At 46.7% G+C, this 23,171-nt stretch overlaps 3 protein-coding genes across 9 annotated transcripts in view; 1 reads left to right on the top strand and 2 right to left on the bottom strand.

Annotated features, from left to right (window-relative positions):
* Positions 1-43: 43 nt before the first annotated feature.
* On the bottom strand, positions 44-10,841 carry ARPC4 (actin related protein 2/3 complex subunit 4). 2 transcript variants are annotated; one of them, XM_036332120.1, is made up of 6 exons: positions 10,692-10,841; positions 7,803-7,921; positions 6,221-6,332; positions 4,780-4,875; positions 3,761-3,931; positions 44-933 (listed from the first exon to the last, which is right to left on the bottom strand). In XM_036332120.1, exons 1-6 carry the CDS (start codon positions 10,806-10,808, stop codon positions 928-930), a joined length of 621 nt encoding a protein of 206 aa, XP_036188013.1. In that variant the 5' UTR covers positions 10,809-10,841; the 3' UTR covers positions 44-927. The 2 variants fall into 2 exon arrangements, with proteins under 2 accessions (XP_036188013.1, XP_036188014.1); XM_036332121.1 differs by lacking the exon at positions 7,803-7,921 and having other exon boundaries at positions 10,692-10,710.
* The window catches only part of OGG1 (8-oxoguanine DNA glycosylase), a 44,946-nt gene continuing 29,577 nt past the window's right edge, over positions 7,803-23,171 (bottom strand). The window contains exon 7 of one of the 4 annotated variants that reach the window (XR_004971493.1): positions 7,803-7,921. The gene's annotated coding sequence lies outside the window, so the exon portion shown is untranslated. The remainder of the gene's footprint in view (positions 7,922-23,171) is intronic. The other 3 variants (XR_004971492.1, XR_004971496.1, XR_004971491.1) reach the window with 3 other exon arrangements.
* Positions 11,059-21,766, top strand: TADA3 (transcriptional adaptor 3). Of its 3 annotated transcripts, none has more exons than XM_036332104.1 (9): positions 11,064-11,590; positions 12,285-12,517; positions 13,439-13,689; positions 13,807-13,912; positions 15,046-15,187; positions 15,279-15,382; positions 16,996-17,105; positions 18,886-19,071; positions 21,182-21,766. In XM_036332104.1, exons 2-9 carry the CDS (start codon positions 12,311-12,313, stop codon positions 21,372-21,374), a joined length of 1,299 nt encoding a protein of 432 aa, XP_036187997.1. In that variant the 5' UTR covers positions 11,064-11,590; positions 12,285-12,310; the 3' UTR covers positions 21,375-21,766. The 3 variants fall into 3 exon arrangements, with proteins under 3 accessions (XP_036187999.1, XP_036187997.1, XP_036187998.1); XM_036332105.1 differs by lacking the exon at positions 11,064-11,590 and adding an exon at positions 11,597-12,009; XM_036332106.1 differs by lacking the exon at positions 21,182-21,766 and having other exon boundaries at positions 11,059-11,590; positions 18,886-19,075.

Raw genomic sequence — 23,171 nt, 5'->3', positions numbered from 1 at the left:
CCCCACCTCCCCTCTTTCCACATATGCAGACAGAGCACAGACCTCATGCAGCCCCAAAGGGGCAAGAAGAGAGTTTAATCAGGGGCGGGGGGACCCATCAGAATAAGAAAAGGTACAGCGAGCATGGGAGCAGAGAAGCCAGAGCAGGTGGGAAGGCCCAGCTAGGAATCTGATAGGACTCACCTCTCCACCTCAGCACAGGCACTGCACTGACAGACAAGGCAAAACAGTGACCCCTCTCAGCTGGGAGGCCTGGAAGTGGCCCCTGTGACCAGAGGTTGCCTGGCTTTCTGGTTCCAGCTCCTAGGCGTGGCTGGTGGCCACTGGTTCAGCCCTTGTCCCCAACCAGTGCTGAGTGGCGATTTTTAGGCAGAGCTCAGGAAGCTGGCCACTGCTTCTACTGGGCTCAAGGAGGCTTGAGAATAAGAGGGCAAGGGAGAGGAACTGGAGTCTGAAACCTCCCTCCCTCCCCACATGGGGTGACTTGGGGGAGGAACAGTAGTCGCCTTTTGGCTCCAGGCCCGCCCAGACCCACAGCGACCAATAAGGTATAATCACTGGGACCAGTCACAGCCACTGGAGGTGGAGGTTTTGTTTTAAAAAAAAAAAAAAAAGACAAAAAGGTTACAGTCTCCTACAAGCACAGAGTTTAAATTTCAAGACACTAAAAAAAAAAAAATCCGTCCGCCCAGGGGACTGAACATCAGAAGCCAGCCTGACCAGGCACGTGTGGCCTTGGGGCAAGTTCACTGCTGCTTTGTCACCAGCTAGCAAGCGCACCACCCCCCCTCCCGCATTTAATGCCCACCCCAACCCAGGTCCCCTCCTCTGCTTCTGCTGTCGCTCTGACAAGTGACTCCAGGACGCCTTTGCAGACAGAGACACAGGAGATTCTGAGGGGGAAGGCCACGAGATCCAGTCAGATGTTTAAAACTGTCAAGAGAACAAAGAAATGGTGAATGATGGTTACTGCTGTATTCCAGTAGGCCTGCTGAGGGGGGCTGAGGGGGCCGATCTGAGAGCTGCCACTGTGCTCTGACCTCTGAGGGGGCAGGATTAGGTCCCAGGACATCCCTGTGGGCATGCTTTTCCCAGTGATCTTTGGGACACTGGCCCAAACCTAGCACTAGACAAGGCAGCGAAATGAAAGGTGGTATGGGCTTTTCCATAGCTCCTCTTAGCCATGTCACAGAGGCTGATATAAAGCACTGTCACAGCAACTTGCTTCTTTAGAGATGCAAGGGCTTGGGGACTCAGAGGGCTCGAGCTCTGTGTGGTCCTCCAACCTAGGACAGGCCCTTGACAAGTTTTCTGCCATCAAGTATCCCTCATGGTGCCAAGAACAGCCCTGGACATTTTACAGACCAGAGGTTATAGACCAATGAATGAATAGCCAAGCCCCAAAATGAGCCCATACAGTGTTTAAAAGAATATAAATTAGTTGCCAACCTTGAAAATAAGGGAGACTCTGGATACTAATCCAGACTTTGGGATTCTTTTTTAAATTTTTTTAAATTTTTTTGGTGGAAATTTATTAAAGAACAAGTACAGATTCCCACATGGGGAGGGGGAAAGAGTCCCTTTTATTATTTTTTAAAATATACTTTTATTGATTTCAGAGAGGAAAGGGGAGGGAGAGATAAACAGAAACATCAATGATGAGAGAGAATTATGTATCAGCTGCTTCCTGCATGCCCCACACTAGGGATCAAGCCTGCAGCCTGGGCATGTGCCCTGACTGGGAATCGAACCGTGACCTCCTGGTTCATAGGTTGATGCTCAATCACTGAGCCATGCTAACCAGGCAAGACTTTGGGATTCTTTTGAAAGCTGTAAGATGAAGCTGTATGGTGGTGATCCTCTTCAGGTGAGGCATGAGTTCACTAGGTCCCTACACAATCCACTTTACTCACATACATTACCTGCCCACCTGAATATGTGACCCCTGCCAGATGCCAAAGTACTATTCCAGGATCTCTGAGTCTGAAACTTAGCTCCTAGTCTTGGTTCTCCCACTTACTGAGGGACCTTGGGAAGGTGATTTAACTTCTGGAGCTCCAGTTTACTAATCTGTAAAATGGGGATTAACACCTGCCTCAAAGATTGTGTTTTTTTAAATGTAGAGAGAGAAACATTGATATGAGAAACACTGATTGCCTGCCTCCTGTACGCCCCCTACTGGGTATCAAGTCCACAACCCTAGCATGTGCCCTGACTGGGAATCGAACTGGCAACCTTTTGGTGCATGGGACAATGCTAAACCAACTGAGCCTCTAGGGCCAGGCAAAGATTGTTTAAGGTATTAAATACGGCATGTGAATTGCTTTTTAGCTGCATAACTATTAAAACATGATTATCATAAGAGTGATTAGTGCATGAATGAGTTAAGTATTAAACTGGGGCAAGAACTATTTTTCTTCACAGTTGAATGCAAAGGCCTCCTAGTGCCTTGGCCATAAAACTTTGGTACTACAATACATACAACACTTACTATCTGCCAAGTGATATGCTTTACATATATTTCCTCACTGTTCAACCACAATGAAAGGTTCATATTAATTACTCAGTCTCCTCATTTTGCTGCTGAGGAAACAAGCTTAGTTAAGAGGGTCAGTCCATGCCCAAGCAGGCATGGAGCCTAGACTCACACCTAGGTGGTCTAACTTCACAGCCTTGTGATCTGAACAAGCACACTTACCCTGTGCGCACAGTAAAGCTACTTTGTATGCTGGCTGCCCTCAATATAATTAAAGCCCAGGGGAAGCGGGTGTAATTTCCATTTTTAGGAATCTGAGCTCCTTCTGGGCTGGGTCTGTATGCACTGGTAAGAATAAACATAAATCTACCATCTAGGGATCACTGTCAACTCTGAATGGAACATGTCAACAAACCAGATTGTTTGGAAGAAGAAAAAGAAAAAGAAGGCGGCATGTCCTGAATATCTAAACAAGAACAACTGTGTCATCAGTTCATCAATGTTTACAATTCCTCCTCTTCAGAGGACTGCAGTCCTCTCAGTTAGGAAGGCACAAACAGTTGAAAAAAGATCCAGAGGACTTAGGCCAGGAAAGTGATGGAAAACAGCTTGAAGAAATCGTGGCTTGAAGCCTGAGAAACAGACGCTGAAGGAAAATATTTAAGTCTGTCTGAGGAGTGGAATTACACTATGATTAATTGTCCTACATTCCTAGAAAATCCACATGTGGATTTAACATGCCTCACTTGGGGCTTGCACTAGATATAGAGAAGGACTCTGTACATTTTGAGGTATAGAATTTTGCATCTAAGACCCAATAGAAGACTAGGAGAGAGGTATCCCCTAGACCAGGGGTGGGCAAACTTTTTGACTCGAGGGCCACAATGGGTTCTTAAACTGGACCGGAGGGCCGGAACTAAAGCATGGATGGAGTGTTTGTGTGAACTAATATAAATTCAAAGTAAACATCATTACATAAAAGGGTACGGTCTTTTTTTTTTTAGTTTTATTCATTTCAAACGGGCCGAATCCAACCCGCGGGCCATAGTTTGCCCACGGCTGCCCTAGACACCCAGTTACGGAAAATGCCCTGCACCTCTGAAAGATGAAGCTCATGTTCTCCAGCCTCAAGGCACCTGGCTGATTTGGCACCCACCAGAGATCCTAGAGGCCTCCGGAAATACTCACACACTGGCACCACTTTCCTGCCAGATGCTAAATTCTTAACAGGACCCATGGCTGCTCCTGTCTCTCTGGAAGGAAACCAGGAAAGCCCCTACTTACATTCTTAAGGAACTCCTCAGCTACAATACGGGCACGGGCGTTGACCGACAGCTTCATCTCACTGATCTCTTTGTCGATCTCCTCCATGAAGTGGATCACAAAGTCCACCAACTTGTGTTTATACATCTGCTCTGTGTGGAAGTTGGTGATCAGAAAACTGATGTCATAACCCTAGGAAAGGAAGACAGCAGGAAGAGAAAAAACAGGAGGTTAGCATCCCAGGGGGAACTTAGCTGGCCATGTCCTCTGGATTCACTCAGTCACATGCTTTCAGCTGATTGCAATCTTCTCTCAAGCTACACACCTTTCAGTCAGCAGCCCACCTGCTCTGGTGGGGTGTCTATGTTGGATCCAAGGAACTGAACCCAGTTGAGGATTTTGTGCATATCAGACGTCTCAGGAAGACTATCTGTGGCACAAATAGTAGCATTCAGAATGAGTCAAGGGAGAGTGAAGAGACTTGAAATTTTGTCATAGAAGAATCAAATCAAACAGGGAACACTTAGTCTGAAGAGATGCTGTGGGAGACAGATGGGATAGAGCCTTTAACTGTCAGATAGGTTGTGTGTGGAAGAGTAATTTTACTTATCCTGGGTGGCCTCAGAGGTTAGGGCTAGGACCAGAAGATTTTAGCTCAGAATGAGGACTAGCTTGTCCAACATGTCTAATGTATCTGGTGATGCTGCATGCTGCTCTGTGTGGGTGGTGTTGCTCAGTCATTGGGGACATTTTAAGTCAATATGACAGGGAGTCTGTGGAGAGGACTGAAGTACAAAGTCAGCAACAACTGACCCAGTCAATTGTATCCTTGAAAGACTATGAAATCAGCTAGCGGCAGAGCTTAGAAAGGATTTGACTCACTGTGTCCTTTTTGCTGCTACATTCTCAATTTAAGCAGTGATTGGATGCCCTACAGTTAGAGAAGTAGCAACTCTGGTTCTAGAAACAATCCCATGCCAGTGACAGTGGACTCAGTGATAGAATCCTGGACATCATGAACATGTTAATCACAGTCTTACCTCCACTGGTTTCCTTCGAAGGATAAAGAAATTCTCTGCTCGCATCATCATAAAGCGCATGAACTTGTGGCATAAAATCTTCTCAATCTCATCAGCCTATTGAGAGCAAAGCAGAAAAGTTTCCCTAAAGCTGATACCATAAACCAACAGAGACCTGTAGCCTGGGCTTCTGACCCAATTCCCCCAAGGCTCACTGAAGCCAGACGGGTTTGGGACTGGGAGCACTCTGCCTGAACTTTGAATCATGGGACACTTGGTTGCCAATTGAAAGGAGGGTCTATAATATTAGATGCACTCCAACAGGGCATTATCATGATCTCATCTTTGTCCATTCCAGAGAGGGAATTTTGGCAAACCTGAGTCTTCTACCCACTTCTTCCAGAGTCCTCATCTATATTCAAAGATGCCTTTCTCTTTCTCATTTCACTAGTGCTACATTTCCCAGTCTGTGATATATTTCATCTGGCTTATCAGAGACTGAACGTGAAACGATTCCCAGTTTCTCCCTGAACTTAAATATTTCTAAATATTTCTAAGAAGTAATTTTGCAGCTGGGTAATAGTATGCCCTGAGCAGTTCCCAACACTTTGTAATCTCCTTTATTAACAGAGAGCAGACCCCAGAGGTAGGGTTTCCTATAGGCAACAGAATCATTGTTTGCTTTCATTACGTTTATTTTTTAGAGTTCCCTCGATCTGGCAAGTGATATTGTTCTTCCACTTATGACAAAGCTTCTATTAACGAAACTAAGTCAATTTAAAGAAACCTACTAAGTATATAGCTGTCAAGATGGTACACAGATATGGCAAAAATGATGGGGGTGCTGGGAAGGTCAGACATTTGTAAAACATCCGAGGAAATAAAATTGCACTTTGTTTTTTACCCTAAACCTTACTTTCAGAGTTTATGACTGGTACTGGTACTGTTACTATTTATTTTCCTGAACTGGACTTATTCTTCACTCCTTAGGAATGGTTCTGTGAGCTAATACTAACTGGCCCATGGCCCTGGCTGCTACATTTCCTGACTTCTAATCCAGGGCAAGGCCTAGGCCAGTGATGGCGAACCTATGACACGCGTGTCAGAGATGACACACGAACTCATTTTTTTTGGTTGATTTTTCTTTGTTAAATGGCATTTAAATGTATAAAATAAATATCAAAAATATAAGTCTTTGTTTTACTATGGTTGCAAATATCAAAAAATTTCTATATGTGACACGGCCCCAGAGTTAAGTTAGGGTTTTTCAAAATGCTGACACGCCGAGCTCAAAAGGTTCGCCATCACTGGCCTAGGAGATAAGAGTTGCTCGCTCTTTATTCTACCGACCTGCTCAGTTTGGCAAATCATTTCCTGGGTATATGGTCAAGTTTCCATCCACCCAGATCTCCGTGGGGATCCCTGGCCTCGTGGAGAGGCAGGGGCTCCACAGTGAGCTCACCTGTTTCACAGCAATGCTGACCCGCACAGAGTTGATGGAGCCCTCAATCAGAACCTTTTCCTTCTCATTCCTGCTGATGGTCACAGGTTGTAACAGGAGCTCTTTGCTACTCCTAAAAACACAATGTCACAAAGGCTCTGTACTAGAGAGGAACAGAATGCTCAGGGAGACCCCACACAGGTCCTAGAATCACTTCCTCAGACCAGAGTCCAACGAACAGGAGACTCACAAGCAGGGCTGCTCCAAGATGGGGGCCAGTGAGTGTATTCTCAATGGAAAGAGCACAGGCTCTGGAGTCGGGGCAAAGAGGTTTTGAAATCCAGCCTCCTCTGTTATTTTTCCTGGGCAAGTTACCCTATTGGAATCTCAATTTTCTCATCTGTAAAATGACTGATTCCTATTTCACTGGCAAGGACTGAGAAAGATAAAAAGGGGTCAAGTGTCCAATAGCATGCCAGGAACATGTAGGAGGAGCTTTACAAATGACAGCTCTTATTTTAATATAGGCAAACCCACATACCATTTAAGGAATGAGAGAGAGGATGCCTTGGAGAAAAGGACAAACTTAGTCTGGCATCTTAATTATCAATCCCTAATGATTCATTTATTCAGCAGTAAGACCCCTCTTAGCTCAGTTCCCATTTCCATGCCTCTGCATCCCTAGATCTATGTAATGGTAATCAACTGTAGTGGTAGTGTCTGTGAGCTGCTGCCACATTAAAATGCCTATCAGAGCCTGGCTGGTGTGGGTCAGTGGTTGAGTGTTGTCCCATGAGCCAGGTCACAGTTCAATTCTCGGTCAGGGCACATCCCTGGGTTTTGGGCTCGATCTCCAGTGTGGGGCGTGCAGAAGGCAGCCGATCAATGATTCTCTCTCATCATTAATATTTCTATCTCTCTCTCCCTCTCCCTTCTTCTCTGAAATCTATAAAAAAATTTTTTTAATGCCTATTAGAAACCATATGTGTTAAGTAACATAACATGGCACATGCTAACATCTTGTCAATTTTTTAAAATTTAAATCACATCAATATAGTGTGGTAACACCATGTCTCTCAGTTATACATATGTTCCAGATTAAACTTTAAAGGGTAAAAGAACAACTTGCTTACAAAACATAAACTAGATAAGATAATACAACCCAAAATGCAGAATATTTGGAGTAGGAGATGAAAGAGTCCAGGTTGATTGGGAGAGAAAAAATCATCCTTGATGTTTAAATTAGAAAAGAATGGAGATAGCATCTCAGATAACTAAATTCTCCATCCTCCCTTAAACTACCCTTGGGCTCAATAATACCACAGGAGATACTTCCCGAACAGCTCTACTTTGAGAAGTCATACCTGTGTCAAGCAATCTTTGCACCAGACTAGCTTCTCCCCTGGGTTTTGTCCTGCTAACCCACTGACCCTGTTTTCTGAACTCCAAATTAGGAATCACTGTTATCACTGTTCATCTGGCAGCAAGACAAAATATGTGAACTGTTGTTGTCCTGACAACTCCAGAATGGAAATTCATGGCACATTCTAGCCATCTCTGAGGCTGCACCCATCACCCCCACCATGACCTTTTTCTTCCCTACCTGACTTCAACCTCCGGTTTGTTGTGTCGTTCCACAACCTGGGAGGAGAAATTCTCCAGGCAGAGGGCAGCCTGCAATGTGGCCCGCACGGCACTCAGGTAGGGACGGAGAGTGGCAGTCTGTAGGAAAAACCCCAAGGGAGGATCAGAATCTGTCTCACAGACCCACTGGCCCCCTGCTTTGGCTACTCAGGAGCCAGAGAGTACTGAGCCGGGCTCTCAGACAGCAAAGTAAAGGTGCCTACCATTCTAATTTCCTGAGCAATAGATCTCAACAGGGGACCATTCTGCCTGCCAGGGGCACTCCGCAATGTTGAGACATTATTCACTGGCACTACTTGGGATGGGGCGCTACTGGCACTGAGCAGGTAAGAGGCCAGGCATACTATTGAACATTCTACAATGCACAACAAAGAATTATTCAGGCCCATATAGTGCTGAGGTTGAGAAGCTCTGGTATAGAGGCATGCAGGTGAGTGACTGTCCTCAATTATCTTTTGAACCAACATATGGATGTCTACTATGTGCCAAGCACTGAGCTAGGTGCTGAAGATTTAAGATGATTAAGACTATCTCTACCCTTAAATAGCTCAATGGGGAGGAAAGACCATGATATAAAGGATAACTGTGGCATAACTAGATTTATATTTATAGAAGAAATTGGCTTTGATTTGAAGATGGAAAAGGATTAGATTTTACAATGAGAAAAACAAGGGCATCCCCACAGGATCAGCTTCTAGCTACATTGGCTTCTCTTCATTTCCTTATACTGGTGTTAGCCAAGTTGATTTCTCACCTCAGGGTTTCACACATGCTGAACTAACTATCTGCAGGCTTTTCTAACCTCTCTTTACTTAAGTCATCCTTCAGATGGTGGTTTACTCAGAGGAGGCCTCTTCCTCAGAGAACTCTTTCTTGACTTGCCCTTCAAAGCATTTCTTAAAATTTACAATAATACATTCTTCATACATCTTTAGTAAAGTGATCTCTCCTTCTCTAGACTGTAAGCCTCATGATCAATAAACCATGTCTATTTTATTCAAATCTACATACCCTACACCTAGCTCAGTACCTAACATACAAGGTGGGACAAACGTAGGTTTACAGTGCGAGTATACAAAAGTCTGTTCTTGTATTATTATTTATTAATGTATTGTTTTCCACATGAACCATAAACCTATTTTTTGCCCCACCCTGTATATAGTGCCTTATTCATTTCCTGTACAATAAATGAATGAATGAAATAACTTAAGCAAAGTTAGGATAACACAACAGGGCATTAAGAGTTTCAGAAATAGTAATGAATACAATGTTGCTGTATAGTGGAAAGTATTTCAGAGTCAGTAAATGAGGCTGCAATGATAGCCTGGAGATTCATGGAGAATCTCAAATTCCAGGCTTCTGAGTTTGGCTTTTCTTTTATGGTGGTAAGAAACTACTGGGGAATTCTGAGAGGAAGTTACACAACTACATGGAGGCTCTGTGCAGAATGGATTGGAGGGGAAGTGAGACAGAAGGCAGAGAGGGTTATTCAAAGAGTGCTGATGAGAGCCTGGACTGGGGCTGTGGAAGAGGACAAGCAGCGAGTATCACAGGGATTAGACTGACAAAGATGTAAATAATTATGAAATTAAATACCTCCCAAAAAAGCTATGGTCCATCAACACAATGAAATACTACTCAGCAATAAAAATTTTAAATGACCAAACCCGTGATGCCTGCCCTTTCACCATTAAAATAGTCTCATATAATACCTCAATAAACTTGATTTTTTTTAAAAAAATCGAGAGGTATGGCCAGTATTAGGAACATAGGAGGACAAGCAATTTTAGGAGAGAAGCGGAGTTTTGCTCTGGAGGCCTAATGTCAAGGTATCTTCAAGATACCCAGGCAATGCCAAAACCGGTTTGGCTCAGTGGATGGAGCGTCGGCCTGCGGACTGAAGGGTCCCAGGTTCGATTCCGGTCGAGGGCATGTGCCTGGGTTGCGGGCACATCCCCAGTGGGAGATGTGCAGGAGGCGGCTGATCGATGTTTCTCTCTCATTGATGTTTCTAACTCTCTATCTCTCTCCCTTCCTCTCTGTAAAAAATCAATAAAATATATTAAAAAAAAAAAAAAAAAAGATACCCAGGCAAACCTTTGAGAGAGTTCAGGAAGGCAGATTCAGGAGTCACCGTGAAACACAAGGCCATGAAAGCCAGGAGGTGAGATATTTATCACTTAACTTCCGGGAACATTTATCAAACGGGAGGATCTCCAGGGAGGAAGGGATCGGCAGTACCAGATCTTACACATTACATCCTGCAGTGAGGCTAACACAGTGAAGTTCTGACCAGGAAGGGAATTGGGTGGAGGCAGCACAAGGCATCGTTCAGCACGGTAGGCGCAAGGCAGGGGCAAGGAAAAGAATGGGATACCGAAGTCTGGACGCTTCCCTTGGGAAACTGTGGGGCCAAGCAGGCAGGAGGGAGCAGAGCAGCGCATTTAGTGAAGTTCTTCTATTCTGGGTGGGGAAGTGGCCCTACTACACTAGCCTCAGCGCCTACAACGGGCTCAGGCCTACTATGTGCGGGGGGGCCCTACCACGAGTCTAGGAAGCGCCACTTCCGGCTCCCTCAAGCATCAGGAGTATTCTCCACCTGCCCCGAGGGCCAGACCAGGGTGCCACCGGGCTGCTGCTCACCAGGGCGTCATCCGCTGGCCCCTTCCTCATTCGGCACCTACCCCGCCCCCCTCCTCCCAGCCTCGTCGTGCCCCTAAACCCCCAGCATCCCTTGGCCCGGGCCCCTCGGCCGCGAAGCCGTATCCCCCCCAAACCCCCAGTGCTAAGGGAGAAGAGAGGGGCGAAGCGCGGGGACGCGGGAGGGTCCCCGGCCCGGCACTCTCACCATCGCGGGCGCTGGCTGGGCCGGGAAGCGGAAGTACGGAAGTGGCCCGGCCCGCGACGCCTGCCCTTTCACAGCGGCGCAGCCGCAGTCTCCGCCCAGATTTCCGGGCGGTACCATCGCTGCTCCGGGCGGGGGAAGGGAAGCCTCGGGACACTTGGTCCTTTGGAATTTTTCCCGCTGGTGCTGTCTTGCTTTTTTTAGACTCTTGAAGTTTCACATAGATACTCATGCTTCTTCCGTTCTCCATGAAGCTCTCGCTTTTTACTCTGACCTGCTTGGCTTCTTTTCCGCTTTCTTTCCCCATAGTTATGCAATGGTGCGGCCCGGCCGCAGGTTGGGCACCATATTTGGACTAAGCGAGGCGGAGGAGACCTTCGTTCCTTCCGGTTCTGCGCCCCCATCCTTTCTCCGGCCCCTCCTACCGCCGGCCCCAGGGGCTCGGCGGGACTAACCGTCAGACTGAAAACCCGGCCGCCGAGCCCCGCCCTCCAGCCCGGCTGATCCCTAGGGTAGACCCGAGGCGCACCCCTCACCCTGGCAGTGGGCTCGCGGGCGGCCAGCAAGTCCTCCCCCGCTGGCCACCGAGGGCTCGCCCTTCCGTGTCTCCGCCCCGCGTCAACTGCAGGGCCCGCTCTCAGCCAGTTCCGGGTGGTTGATACACCAACCGGAACTCCCCGCCCCCTGTCGCGACCCGGTGGTCGTAGGTGGCTGGGGTGAGGAGGTGGAGGGGGCGGGGGTCGCGTTAGGGGGTCCCGAGAGGACGGGGACCCTGAAGGCGGGGTATTGGGGCGACCCAAGGTGGGGGGGCGCCAGCCTTTAAGCAGTCCCACTTCTGTGCCAGTCACTGAACTGGGCTCTTGACGAGCATCATCTCTTAATCCTCAGAACGTCCCGGGGAGGTAGGTACTGTTGTTATCCCCATTTTACAGATTCAGACTTCTTAAAAGGAAACAGACCCAGACTTCTTTCGTCCCCATTTTACAGATGGAAAAACCGAGACTCGGGAAGGTTAAATAACATTATCAGTCACATAAATAGAGAATGGTAAAGCCTGGGCTTGTACCCTGGTATGTCTGGCTTACCAGCCACATTCTTAACCATTATCAGGGAGGGGTAAAGGTGGGGATGGGCGAGACAAGACGAGGCTGGGAGGCGAATGAACACATTGTAAGAATGGGATGCTTGGAACTCAGAGGCTTAGGTAGCAGAACCCAGGAGGAGTAGAACAAAAGGGAAGAGCATCAGAAAGACAGGGCATAGCACATCATGGTGGTGAGGCGCACAGATGCACAACCACCTGCATTCAAATTGCATTTTGGTAAGTCTGTAACCCCCCTTACAGAGTCTCAGTTTCCTTATTTGTAAAATGGAGATCACATGGTTCCTGTTCAAGGAGTTGGAATTCAATGAGAAGCTGGTAAAATGCCCTGTGCTTGGTGCACAGTAGGTGCTCTGTGAGTAGAAACTGTGCTATCAATCTGTCAAAAGGGTACTGAAGCCTGGTTTTCTCCTTGGCGCTCGCACATGATGGAGAGAGCCCTTGGGCTTTTCTTGTGCCGTTCCATCTACCATCAATGGCCCTCTCCTCTCCAGCTCCCTAGGGTCCTGTATCCTAGGCCATGAGTGAACTGAAGGACTGCCCCTTGCAGTTCCATGACTTCAAGTCTGTGGACCACCTGAAAGTTTGTCCACGCTACACGGCAGTGCTGGCCCGCTCTGAGGACGATGGCATCGGCATTGAGGAGCTGGACACACTGCAGCTGGAACTTGAGACCCTGCTTTCCTCTGCCAGCCGGCGCCTGCGAGTGTTGGAGGCTGAAACCCAGGTGATACCCTACAGCGGGGACATCACCAGGGATGGACTGTGACAAGTTATGGGTGGGTCATTCAGTTAGCCCCATCTGCTAAAGCCTGGGGCACAGGAGGTTGGAGGGGGAGGGAGAGACCCAAAATGGGCTTGTGTGATATGCAGGAACGTGGGTAATCCTCATAAATTGCAAAATTTTTAATTCAAGCATTTATTGACACACATACACACACCTCACCCTCCATTATGTTGTGGGTACTATGCAAATCATTAGAGAGAGGTAATTAGGACAATTCTGGCTTTAGGGAGTTTGCTAACTAAAAGGAGGGTGGGTGCAGACAAGTACCAGGTGATGTGTTATGGTTAGGGGTACCGCTAGTACCCTTAACCACGGAATGAGGAAACCTGCTTTTGAATCTTGGCCTAAGCACTTGCTAGTGTTGCTGTTTTCAGCTCTATGACTTTGGGAAAGTTACATTCTATTTCTGAGCATCAGTTCTCTATTTGTAAACCGAGCTGAAAAATAGCTCCTATCTCAGAGTTTTTGTGAGGATTAAGAGAGATTTTTTTTTTTTTTGCAAAGGCTCAGCCTAATGTTATAAGTGAAGGTTTGCTGGGAGGCTTACTTGTTTTCACCGAAAAGTTACCACCAGCATATTTTCCCAGAGCTAACATGTACTGGGGTTGTTTTTTTGGCCTTTCTGCTAAGTACTACAGAAGTGCATCAGAGTACAGACAAATGAATGGAATGATAAGTATATGAATAAAATCCTGAGAGAGGTACAGAAAAGTTTGAGGGATGAATAGGAGTTTACTAAATAAAAGGGGGATGGGGAAAGATCTTGGTGTCTCCTCAAGTTCTAGATCCTAGTTCTTTACTGGGAAAAGAGTTGTCCTGTATCTTCCCTTCTCCCCCTCAGTGTCAGTCTCTGAATTGCAGATCCTCACTGACTGGCAGGATAAGAAAGGTGACCGACGATTCCTGAAGCTGGGTCGAGACCATGAGCTTGGGGCTCCCCCCAAACATGGGAAGCCCAAGAAGCAGAAACTGGAAGGGAAGGCAGGACATGGACCGGGCCCTGGCCCCGGGCGACCCAAATCCAAAAACCTTCAGCCCAAGATCCAGGAATATGAATTCACTGATGACCCAATTGATGTGCCACGGATCCCCAAGAATGATGCCCCCAACAGGTTCTGGGCCAGAGAACATAGAGGGGCATTGGGATTCGGGAAGTGGAGATGTGGGGAAGCCCTGGGCTGAGGCTTGTGGGGCATGGGTGCCCACTGAGGATCTGTTTCTCCCTGCAGGTTCTGGGCTTCAGTGGAGCCCTACTGTGCTGACATCACTAATGAGGAGGTGCGCACGCTAGAGGAGCTGCTGAAACCCCCAGAAGATGAGGCTGAACATTACAAGGTAGAAACCCTGAGCCTCAACAGACAAGGTAGAAAACAAGAGGGCTCAGAGGTGCCTCAGCATTAAAGCTCCCAAAGCCATATATCATCTTCCTTTCCCTACCCTGCCCCGTCTCCTGTCTGCCCCATTATCCCACTCAGACATCCAATCTCTCATCTTTTCTCCCTGCATTGTCTCCCTTCTATCCCATCCAGATGGTTACTATCGAATTCAGTGAGGCTTTCTCTTGTTTGCACATCTCCATCCCCTCTGTTTTGGTTCAAGACTTCCATCAGCTTTCACCCAAACAGATTCTTAATACTTCCTGCCTCCAAAGGGGCCTTTTTTTCTTTAAAATGTAAAAGTTTATTTTTTGATGATGAAAATAAAACAGATCCCATTAAAGGAAGCGTAGAAAATAGACGTGTTGGGGGAACTCTCCCATAGGTCCACTGTCATGCTCAGATGTGACACAACCCTGCTCCCAGTCTTCTGGCTCTCGTTACCCACAGGATCGAGTCCACGTGTCTCAGTCTGTGGTGGCACAGCCGCAGCGCCCCTCTCCAGTTTCCTGGCCATGCTCCCTCTTCATTGCTGCATCCACCAGCCCCACCAAGCACCTTACCCTTACTCCTGACCCCACAGGATCCTTGCTGGGCTCTGAGCCTCTGCACGTGCTCTCCTCCTCTTGGCACACTGATTCACTGTTCAAACCCTGACTTCGTGTTACCTTCACCAAAACTCCTTTGCAGATTCCCCAGCAGAAAGTTGGTCTCTTTTGAGGGCTGCCACAGGACTTTGATCTGCCTATGTCACGTCACTTGCCTGAATTTTTTAAAAATGTATTTGAAAAAGTAATCCATATAGGCAGTAATAAATTCAAGCAATACAAAAGAGAATTCCTTCTCCTGACCCTAAAGCAGGGGTGGGCAAACTTTTTGACTCGAGGGCCACAATGGGTTCTTAAACTGGACCGGAGGGCCGGAACAAAAGCATGGATGGAGTGTTTGTGTGAACTAATATAAATTCAAAGTAAACGTCATTACATAAAAGGGTACGGTCTTTTTTTTCAATAGTTTTGTTCATTTCAAACTGGCCGGATCCAGCCCGCGGGCCGTAGTTTGCCCACGGCTGCCCTAAAGTCTCTCCTACAGATCCCGCCCCTGGGAAAGCACTACTCCCAACGCTGGGCACAGGAGGACCTGCTGGAGGAGCAGAAGGACGGGGCCCGGGCAGCAGCTGTGGCTGACAAGAAGAAAGGCCTTATGGGGCCACTGACCGAACTGGACACTAAAGGTAGGCCCCTCACCTCGCTGCCTACCCCAGGCTAGGACTTGAGTTCCCAGAACTTCAGCCCAGTTACCCACCACTTCTCTGCCTGCTTCAGATGTGGATGCCCTGCTGAAAAAGTCTGAGGCCCAGCATGAGCAGCCTGAAGATGGATGCCCATTTGGTGCCCTGACACAGCGCCTCCTTCAGGCCTTGGTGGAGGTGAGCACCCCAACCCAAAACAGCAACCACATTTACTTTCTATTTTAATGTTTTCTTTCATTCTTTTCTTTTAAAAATCTCAGAGTGAGAGAGAGAGGGAAGGAGGGGAGAAGAGAGGGAGGGATGGAGAGGGAGGGAGAGAGAATCAATGTGAGAGAAATATCAACTGTTTGCCTCCCACACACACTCCAACTGGGGACCAAACTTGCAATTTGGGTATGTGCCCTAACCAGGTATTGAACCCGCCACCTTCTGGTGTATGGAACAATGCACCAACCAACTGAGCCACACCAGCCAGGCTTATTTCATTTTTACTGAAGTATATTATACATTTAGAAAAGTACATAGGTCTTAAATGTATAGCTTTGTAACTTTTCACAAATGAGCACTTGTATGATAAAACATTACCAGCATCCTAGAAGCCCTTCCCAGTCTCTAACCTCCCCAAAGGTAGCCACTGCTTTACAGTTACTTGAGTGTTGGCTAAGGGCTGAGCCCTGTGCAAGTGACTTTCCACACACCCTCTCGTTGGAGGCAAGCACAGTGGTTAGCCTCATGTTACACACAAGAAGATTGAGGCTCAAAAAAAGGGAACTGTTTGCTTGAGGTCACACAGCTATTACATAGAAGCAGGACTCAAACTTCAGGTTCAGGAACCCTTTTCTTTATGCTCTCTGTCTGACCTTAGGCACATGCCTTCACCTCACTGAGCCTTGGTTTCCTCTCTGGCCCAAACACAATAATGTATTTCTCTCATGTAACAGTCTCAGGCACATGCTTCAGGTTGGCTGAGGGGAGAAGGGGGGTCTTTGTCCCACACCATCAGACAAGGACACCAGCTGTGGTGACTTTGCCATCTTAAACATGCACTCTGCACAAGGTTACTCTGGGTGTGATTGGCAGTCGAAGCCCACAGAAAAAGAGCCAGGAGGGGTGTGTGAAAGAAGACTAATGGGCTATGACTGGCTGTAGCTTTTGTCTCTCCTGATCACTTTCCACTGGAAAGAATTTGTCATATGACTACACCTGACTTTAAGGAAGGCTGGGAAGTATTGTGTATGTGGGCAGCTATAAACCCAGCCAGTGTGGCTCAGTGGTTGAGTGTCCACCTATGAACCAGGAGATCACAATTCGATTCCCAGTCAGGGTACATGCCCATGTTGCAGACTTATCCCCAGTGTGGGGCATGCAGGAAGCAACTGATCAATGATTTTCATCATTGATGTTTTTATCTCTTTTTCTCTCTGAAATCAATAAAAATATAATTTTCTAAAAAGAATGGCTTTTGGACAGCTAGCAGCCTCTGCAACAATGTGCTTAGCACAGTGCCTGGTGCATTGCAAATATTTAACAAACCTTAGCTGCTATCACTGTCATTGAGTGCTATCTTTGCTCTTCTGTGCTCCCCTCTATTGGAATCAATACAAAAAAAAGGGGATTTCTAAAATGATCAAAGCTTTTTAGAGGCTGGAAAGGCTTCCTGGGCTGGATGGGATCAGAAAAATAAAAGGATATTTTTGGTCTGTGAAGACTCTCCATGTAGTCAAAGGGGAGCAGGAAAACAGAAATACTATAGCTCTTTCTCCTTCTACTCCATTTATGTGGTCTTCTAGGAAAATATTATTTCCCCTATGGAGGACTCCCCTATTCCTGACATGTCTGGGAAAGAATCAGGGGCCGACGGGGCAAGCACCTCTCCCCGAAATCAGAACAAGCCTTTCAGGTAAGTGGCATCTTATCCACTCCTCATAGTCTGGCTGCTGTTTCTGTTGACTTTTGTTCATCCTGACATGGGGAATTCTTAATTAATAGAGAGGCCGAGGGCAGTTTGAGAAAGCCCAGTAAAAGTTTCAAATATGCATGCTGGCCTAGCATTTCTGCATGCACAGACTTGGTACAAGGTTGTTAATCAGAGCACTGTTCTTACTGCAAACAACCTAAATGTCCAACTGAAGGTCAGTGGTTGGCTAAATTGTCATAACTCTATATGATAAAATAACTTGCAACTATTAATCATATAAGAGAAGTACAATTAATTGACATGAAAAGATGTAAACAGTACAGTACTAAGTGGGGAAAATGTCACTTGTAGCACAGTACAGACAGTGTGGTCCTTTTTTATTTAAGATATATTTAAATGTGTGTACATAGGGAAAAACACAAATGATCTATAATAAAAGACTGGAAATAATATATAACAAAATCTGGAATAGCCTGGCCGGTGTTGCTCAGTGGTTGAATGTTGACCTATGAATTAGGAGGTCACCGGTTCGATTCCTGGTCAAGGCACATGCCTGGGTTGTGGGCTTAATCCCCAGTAGGGGGTATGCAGGAGGCAACTTATCAGTGATTCTCTCTCATCACTGATGTTTCTATCTCTCCCTCCCTCCCTCTCCCTTCTTCTCTGAAGTCAACAAAAAAATACATTTTTAAAATCTGGAAAATATATATATATATATTCACAGCAGTCTCCCCCTTGTCTGCTGTTTTGCTTTCCCCAGTTTTCTGTTCCCTGTGGTCCAAAAATATTAAATGGAAAATTCCAGAAATAAACAATTTGTAAGTGTTAAATTTTGTGCTGTCCTGAGTAGCATGATGAAATCTCATGCCATCTGCTCCATCCCACCTGGGATGTGAGTCATTCCTTTGTCCAGCATATCCACACTATGTCCTCTATCTACCCATTAGTCACTTAGTAGCTATCTCAGTTATCAATTGGTTATCAGAGACCACATTCAAATAACTTTCATTACAGTAAATTGTTATAATTGTTCTATTTTATTATTAGTTATTGTTAACCTCTTTTTTTAAAATATACTTCATTGACTTCAGAGAGGAAGGGAGAGGGAGAGAGAGATAGAAACATCAATGATGAGGGAGAATCATTGATTGGCTGTCTCTGCACGCCCCACACTGGGGATCAAGCCCACAACCCGGGCACCCTGACCGGGAATCAAACCGTGACCTCCTGGTTCATAGGTCAATGCTCAACCACTGAACCACGCTGGCTGGGCATGTTGTTAATCTCTTACTGTGCCTAATTTATAAACTAAACATTATCATAAGTATGTATATGTAGAAAAACAGTATATATAGGGTTCTGTACTATGCATGGTTTCAGGGAGCCACTGGGGGTCTTAGAAGGTATCCCTCGCTGATAAGGAAGGAGTACTGTGTGTGTATAAAATAACATAACAAAATATATGTATATTATATGTAGCATCTTAATAACAGCAAAATAATGTTAATGTAACAAAATAATAATGTTTCTCTTTGGGTTTTTGACATTATAAAAATTAAAATTCTTTTTTTTGGAGGGGGAGCAATGGATATATGTTACTTGTGTTTGAAACAAGACAAGATTTGCTTGTCTTTATATTTTTATATCTACATAGATAAAAAGGGGGTGCCCAAAGAGAAGGAGGTGTTCACTAACCGTGGATACCTCCAAGGGGTCCCCCTTGCAAACTGGCCCTTGAGCTGAGGGCTGCCTTTCCCTGCAGCGTGCCACATACCAAGTCCTTGGAGAGCCGCATCAAGGAGGAGCTGATCGCCCAGGGCCTGCTGGAGTCTGAGGACCGCCCTGCAGAGGACTCGGAGGATGAGGTCCTCGCCGAGCTGCGCAAACGGCAGGCCGAGCTGAAGGCACTCAGTGCCCACAACCGCACCAAGAAACATGACCTGCTGAGGTGAGTGTGGATGGGATGCATGGGCCAGGGGTTGGCCAAAAGGCCTTGGCCACTGCTTGTCACCTTGTGGGGGCTTTACAACAGGCTTCCAAACCTAGCAGGGCCTCTAAATCACCTGAAGAGCCTTGAAAATATTTTTAATATCAGGCACCAACCCACAAGTTATGTCTCAAATAGATTCTAATCCTGCAGACTAGGGCACAGGCTTCTATGATTTATTCATATACTTATAATTGTGGTGAAAAATATGTAATATAGCCCTAGCCGGTTTTGCTCAGTGGATAGAGCGTTGGCCTGCGGACTGAAGGGTCCCAGGTTCGATTCCGGCCAAGGGCATATGCCCGGGTTGTGGGCTTGATCCCTAGTCGGGGGCGTGCAGGAGGCAGCCGATCAATGATTCTCTCTCATCATTGATGTTTCTATCTCTCTCTCCCTCTCCCTTCCTCTCTGAAATCAATAAAGAAATATATTTTTTAAAAAAATATGTAATATAAAATTGACTCTATACCCATTTTTAAGTGTACAGTTCAGTGGTGTTAACTATATTCACATTGTTGTGTGATTTTTATTTCAGAGAGAGGAAGGGAGAGAGAGAGAAACATCAAAGATGGGAGAGAATCATTGATAGGCTATCTCCTGCACACCGCCTATTGGAGACCAAGCCCTCAGCCTGGGCATGTGCCGCCTCATTCGATGCTCAACCAGAGCCACAATGGCCAGGCATGATTTGTTTTTTTAATCTGAAATTACCCAGTTATTTAGGACCAGTTCTTTAAGGAATTGGTCACAATGTTATTCGTTTTATATTAACTCTCATCTTTTGCCCTGAATTGGTCACAACAAGGGTATAGGTGGCATCTGGAAGGAGATGATGGTAGTGCTGCCCTTTTATTGGGGAGATAGAGAAAGCAGCTCAACTAAGTCTCCTTGCTTGTCACAGGCAGGTGCTAACTCTTTCTCACAAAGGCCCAACAGTGCAGGGCATACTCATTCCTTTGGCCAACTCTGCCTCTCTCAGATGTGCTGGGGGCATCAAGAGAGACAGAGCAAAGGGCTCGCAATCTCCAAGTGGATGATTGGTAAAGATGTGCACCATTACAAGGAGTGGTAGCTGCTGACAAGCTGCTAGGATGTTTAAGGATAGGGGTTTATGTACAACCTCCTCTTTAATGTCGACTATAGCCCAGGGGCAGGTGGTATTTTCTGTTTACCAAATGAGGAAATAAAGGCCTAATGAAACGAGTGCCCTGCTGAAGGTCACACAGCCCATAAAGAGTCAGATGTGACTTGAGCCCAAGGCTGAATCCAGAGCCTCTTTCTAGTTCCCTCTCTAGGGCAAGAAAAGAAAAATACAGATGAAAGAGATACAAGGATGGGAGGGTGTCGGGAGAGAGAAGCAGAGATGTGCAGATACAGAAGTAATGGGCAGTGAAAGAACTAATTTGGGGCTATCAGAAAGCCAGAGTGCAGCCCTCAGCCCTGCTTTGCACCAGCTGCAGGGCTTTAAGGCATCTCCTGCCCTGAGCAGCAGCTCTCCTTCTGGAAAATTACCAGGTTGGAGTAGATCAGATCTCTAAGTAACATCCCAGCTTCACCATTAATGGGATTCATAAGTTGGATTCTATTCAGAGAGGTTAGTTTGGCATTTCACATGCCTCCTGTAGACCTTAGGCTGCCTGGATCCTTAGGTTGCTCTGGAATTTGGATGCTGGAGTAAGCAGGTATTCTGCTGGCAACAGAACACCTTTAAAAGATTGTTTGAAGCCTGCCTGCCTTAATTCAGATCTCTTACTCACTAATTGTAGAATCTTGGGACATTTATTAACCTTCTTGAGCCTCAGTGTCGTCACTGGTGACATAGGAATAATTAATGGTTCCTACCTCACATTGTTGTTACGAGGATTAACTGAGCTAATAGTTTTGAAGAGCTTAAGCTAGTATCTACCTAGCACATGGTACCATGTAGGTATGGTTCAGGAACTCTGCTTTTTTGGTCTGAATAGTCCATAGGAGTGCCAGCCTGGGATGGTGGGTGGACTCAGTCTGGAAGAGGGAGAGGCCCCACTCTGGATGTGGGCTTCCCATGACACCTGGCTGGCTGTCTCCACAGACTAGCAAAGGAGGAGGTGAGCCGGCAGGAGCTGAGGCAGCGAGTCCGGATGGCAGACAATGAGGTCATGGATGCCTTCCGCAAGATCATGGCTGCCCGGCAAAAGAAGCGGACCCCCACCAAGAAGGAGAAGGACCAGGCCTGGAAGACTCTGAAAGAGCGAGAGAGCATCCTAAAGCTACTAGATGGGTAGCCCTCACCCCCACCTCAGGCTGACTTCCCCTGGCTGGAGGAGGAAGGGGAGGGAGGCCCATTTCCTTCTTTGGGCGGCTGGAAGCCTCAGCCTGTGGCTGACTTGTCAAATGTCATATGGCAACAGTCTCTAGAGGACTGTGGCCTTTCCCTGAAGTCCTTTGGCCTAGCTCTGTTCAGCCAGGTCACAGGAGTCCCTGCTGGGCTGGCCTGGAGTCAAGTCTCTGCTTGGTCCCAGATGAGGGAGACATTTCTGGGCCTTCCTCTCCCCCCTCTTTACCATCCCCCAGCCCCCCACCCCCTACCTGTCTCTCCCTCAAGGACTTCTCCTTTGTGGTTTTGTAAAGTGCAAATTTAAGAATAAAGTGACTGCTGTGGTTTTTTTAAAAAGCATCCAGAATATATGAATGTCTGTTATTGTGGGGTGGCAAAGGTTTAAGAGAGCATGCTTGGTGGGTCCTGCTTATGGGCCACTAGCCCATGAATGCATTCAGGAAGTACATTCTGAGGATACTTGTGGCTGCCAACACGCCCAGCTCAAAGTGGATTAACAACAAGGAAATATGTTAGCTAGGGGCTTGATGGTCCTGAGGCAGAGTGGGTTCCAGGGTTGGCCAATCCAGTAGTTCAACAAGGTTCCAGTATCTCCACACTGTCCTCTCTGCTGTCAGCTTTCACCTAAAGTATGTTCCCCTCCAGCTGTTTAGTGGCAGCCAGTAGCAACGGACAGAGGCCAAATGCTTCCTCATTTACAGTCAGCACAAGAGAGGGCAGGAAGGAGCTGGCGTCCAGGGCCTACCAAAAGAGCAAGAAGCCTTTCCAGACCATCCTGTGTCTTGTCCAAATTAAGCTTCACATAACCCATTCCTGAACCAACCACTGTGGCAAGGGGTGACTAATGAGTTTAAACTAGTGAGTATCTGCTTTCCCTCTAAGCCCAAGACAATGGGAAGAGAGGGTGGAATCCATCAAAGATCTGAGTAGGAAAGGGAAATGGATGTTGGATAGGCCACCAACAGTGTCTCTTCCACAGCCCAGGCAGGAAGCTAAGCCTGGGGAATACAGATGAATAAATAGGCTCTTATCCCTGCCTCAAATTGTGAATATGCAGTTTACTATGGGAAGGTTAAGATCCACATGGGAGAGAAAGAGAGAAGATTCCCTGAAGAAATGAACTGAGCTATAAAGATAAAAATGGCCGAAACCGGTTTGGCTCAGTGGATAGAGCGTCGGCCTGCGGACTGAAGGGTCCCAGGTTCGATTCCAGTCAAGGGCATGTACCTGGGTTGCGGGCATATCCCCAGTAGGAGATGTGCAGGAGGCAGCTGATCGATGTTTCTCTCTCATCGATGTTTCTAACTCTCTATCTCTCTCCCTTCCTCTCTGTAAAAAATCAATAAAATATATTTTAAAAAAAAAAAGATAAAAATGGGAGGCCCTGACTGGTGTGGCTCAGTTGGGTCTCGTCCTATGCACAGAAAGGTTGCTGATTTGATTTCCAGTCAGGGCACATGCCCAGGTTTTGGGCTGTCTCCGAAGGGGGCGTGCAGACGGCATTCTTGTATACTCAGCAGCTATGTACTGAAGCCATTCCATGTGGCTCTTGCTGGACTGTCAAAGTAGGGTGGACACATGACCCCAGCTTAGCCAATCATAGCACCCCACCCCTTTAGCCACAATGATTGGCCCAAAGAATGGGCATGGGACCCCAGCTGGGCCAATCAAAGGCCTTCCATAAGATTGCTCTATGGATGATGAGAGAAGAGGGTTTCTCTTCTTTTTGTATTAAAAGCCATAG

Source organism: Myotis myotis, unplaced genomic scaffold (assembly GCF_014108235.1).
Source record: "Myotis myotis isolate mMyoMyo1 unplaced genomic scaffold, mMyoMyo1.p scaffold_m19_p_13, whole genome shotgun sequence".
NCBI classification, from domain to species: Eukaryota; Metazoa; Chordata; class Mammalia; order Chiroptera; family Vespertilionidae; genus Myotis; species Myotis myotis.
Note: the sequence above shows the minus strand (reverse complement) of the source record. Positions and strands in the feature narration are given on the sequence as shown.

What these genes read in the sequence shown, in the direction of transcription:
- TADA3 (XM_036332104.1), top strand. Translation starts at nt 12,311, where the DNA reads ATGAGTGAACTGAAGGACTGCCCCTTGCAGTTCCATGACTTCAAGTCT. An exon ending in AAGAATGATGCCCCCAACAG is followed by an intron (nt 13,690 to 13,806) that starts GTTCTGGGCCAG and finishes TTCTCCCTGCAG; the next exon opens with GTTCTGGGCTTCAGTGGAGC. An exon ending in TCCTTCAGGCCTTGGTGGAG is followed by an intron (nt 15,383 to 16,995) that starts GTGAGCACCCCA and finishes GTGGTCTTCTAG; the next exon opens with GAAAATATTATTTCCCCTAT.
- ARPC4 (XM_036332120.1), bottom strand. Translation starts at nt 10,808, where the DNA reads ATGGTACCGCCCGGAAATCTGGGCGGAGACTGCGGCTGCGCCGCTGTG. An exon ending in AAACCGGAGGTTGAAGTCAG is followed by an intron (nt 6,333 to 7,802) that starts GTAGGGAAGAAA and finishes TTGTGTTTTTAG; the next exon opens with GAGTAGCAAAGAGCTCCTGT. An exon ending in TCAGCATTGCTGTGAAACAG is followed by an intron (nt 4,876 to 6,220) that starts GTGAGCTCACTG and finishes TGCTCTCAATAG; the next exon opens with GCTGATGAGATTGAGAAGAT.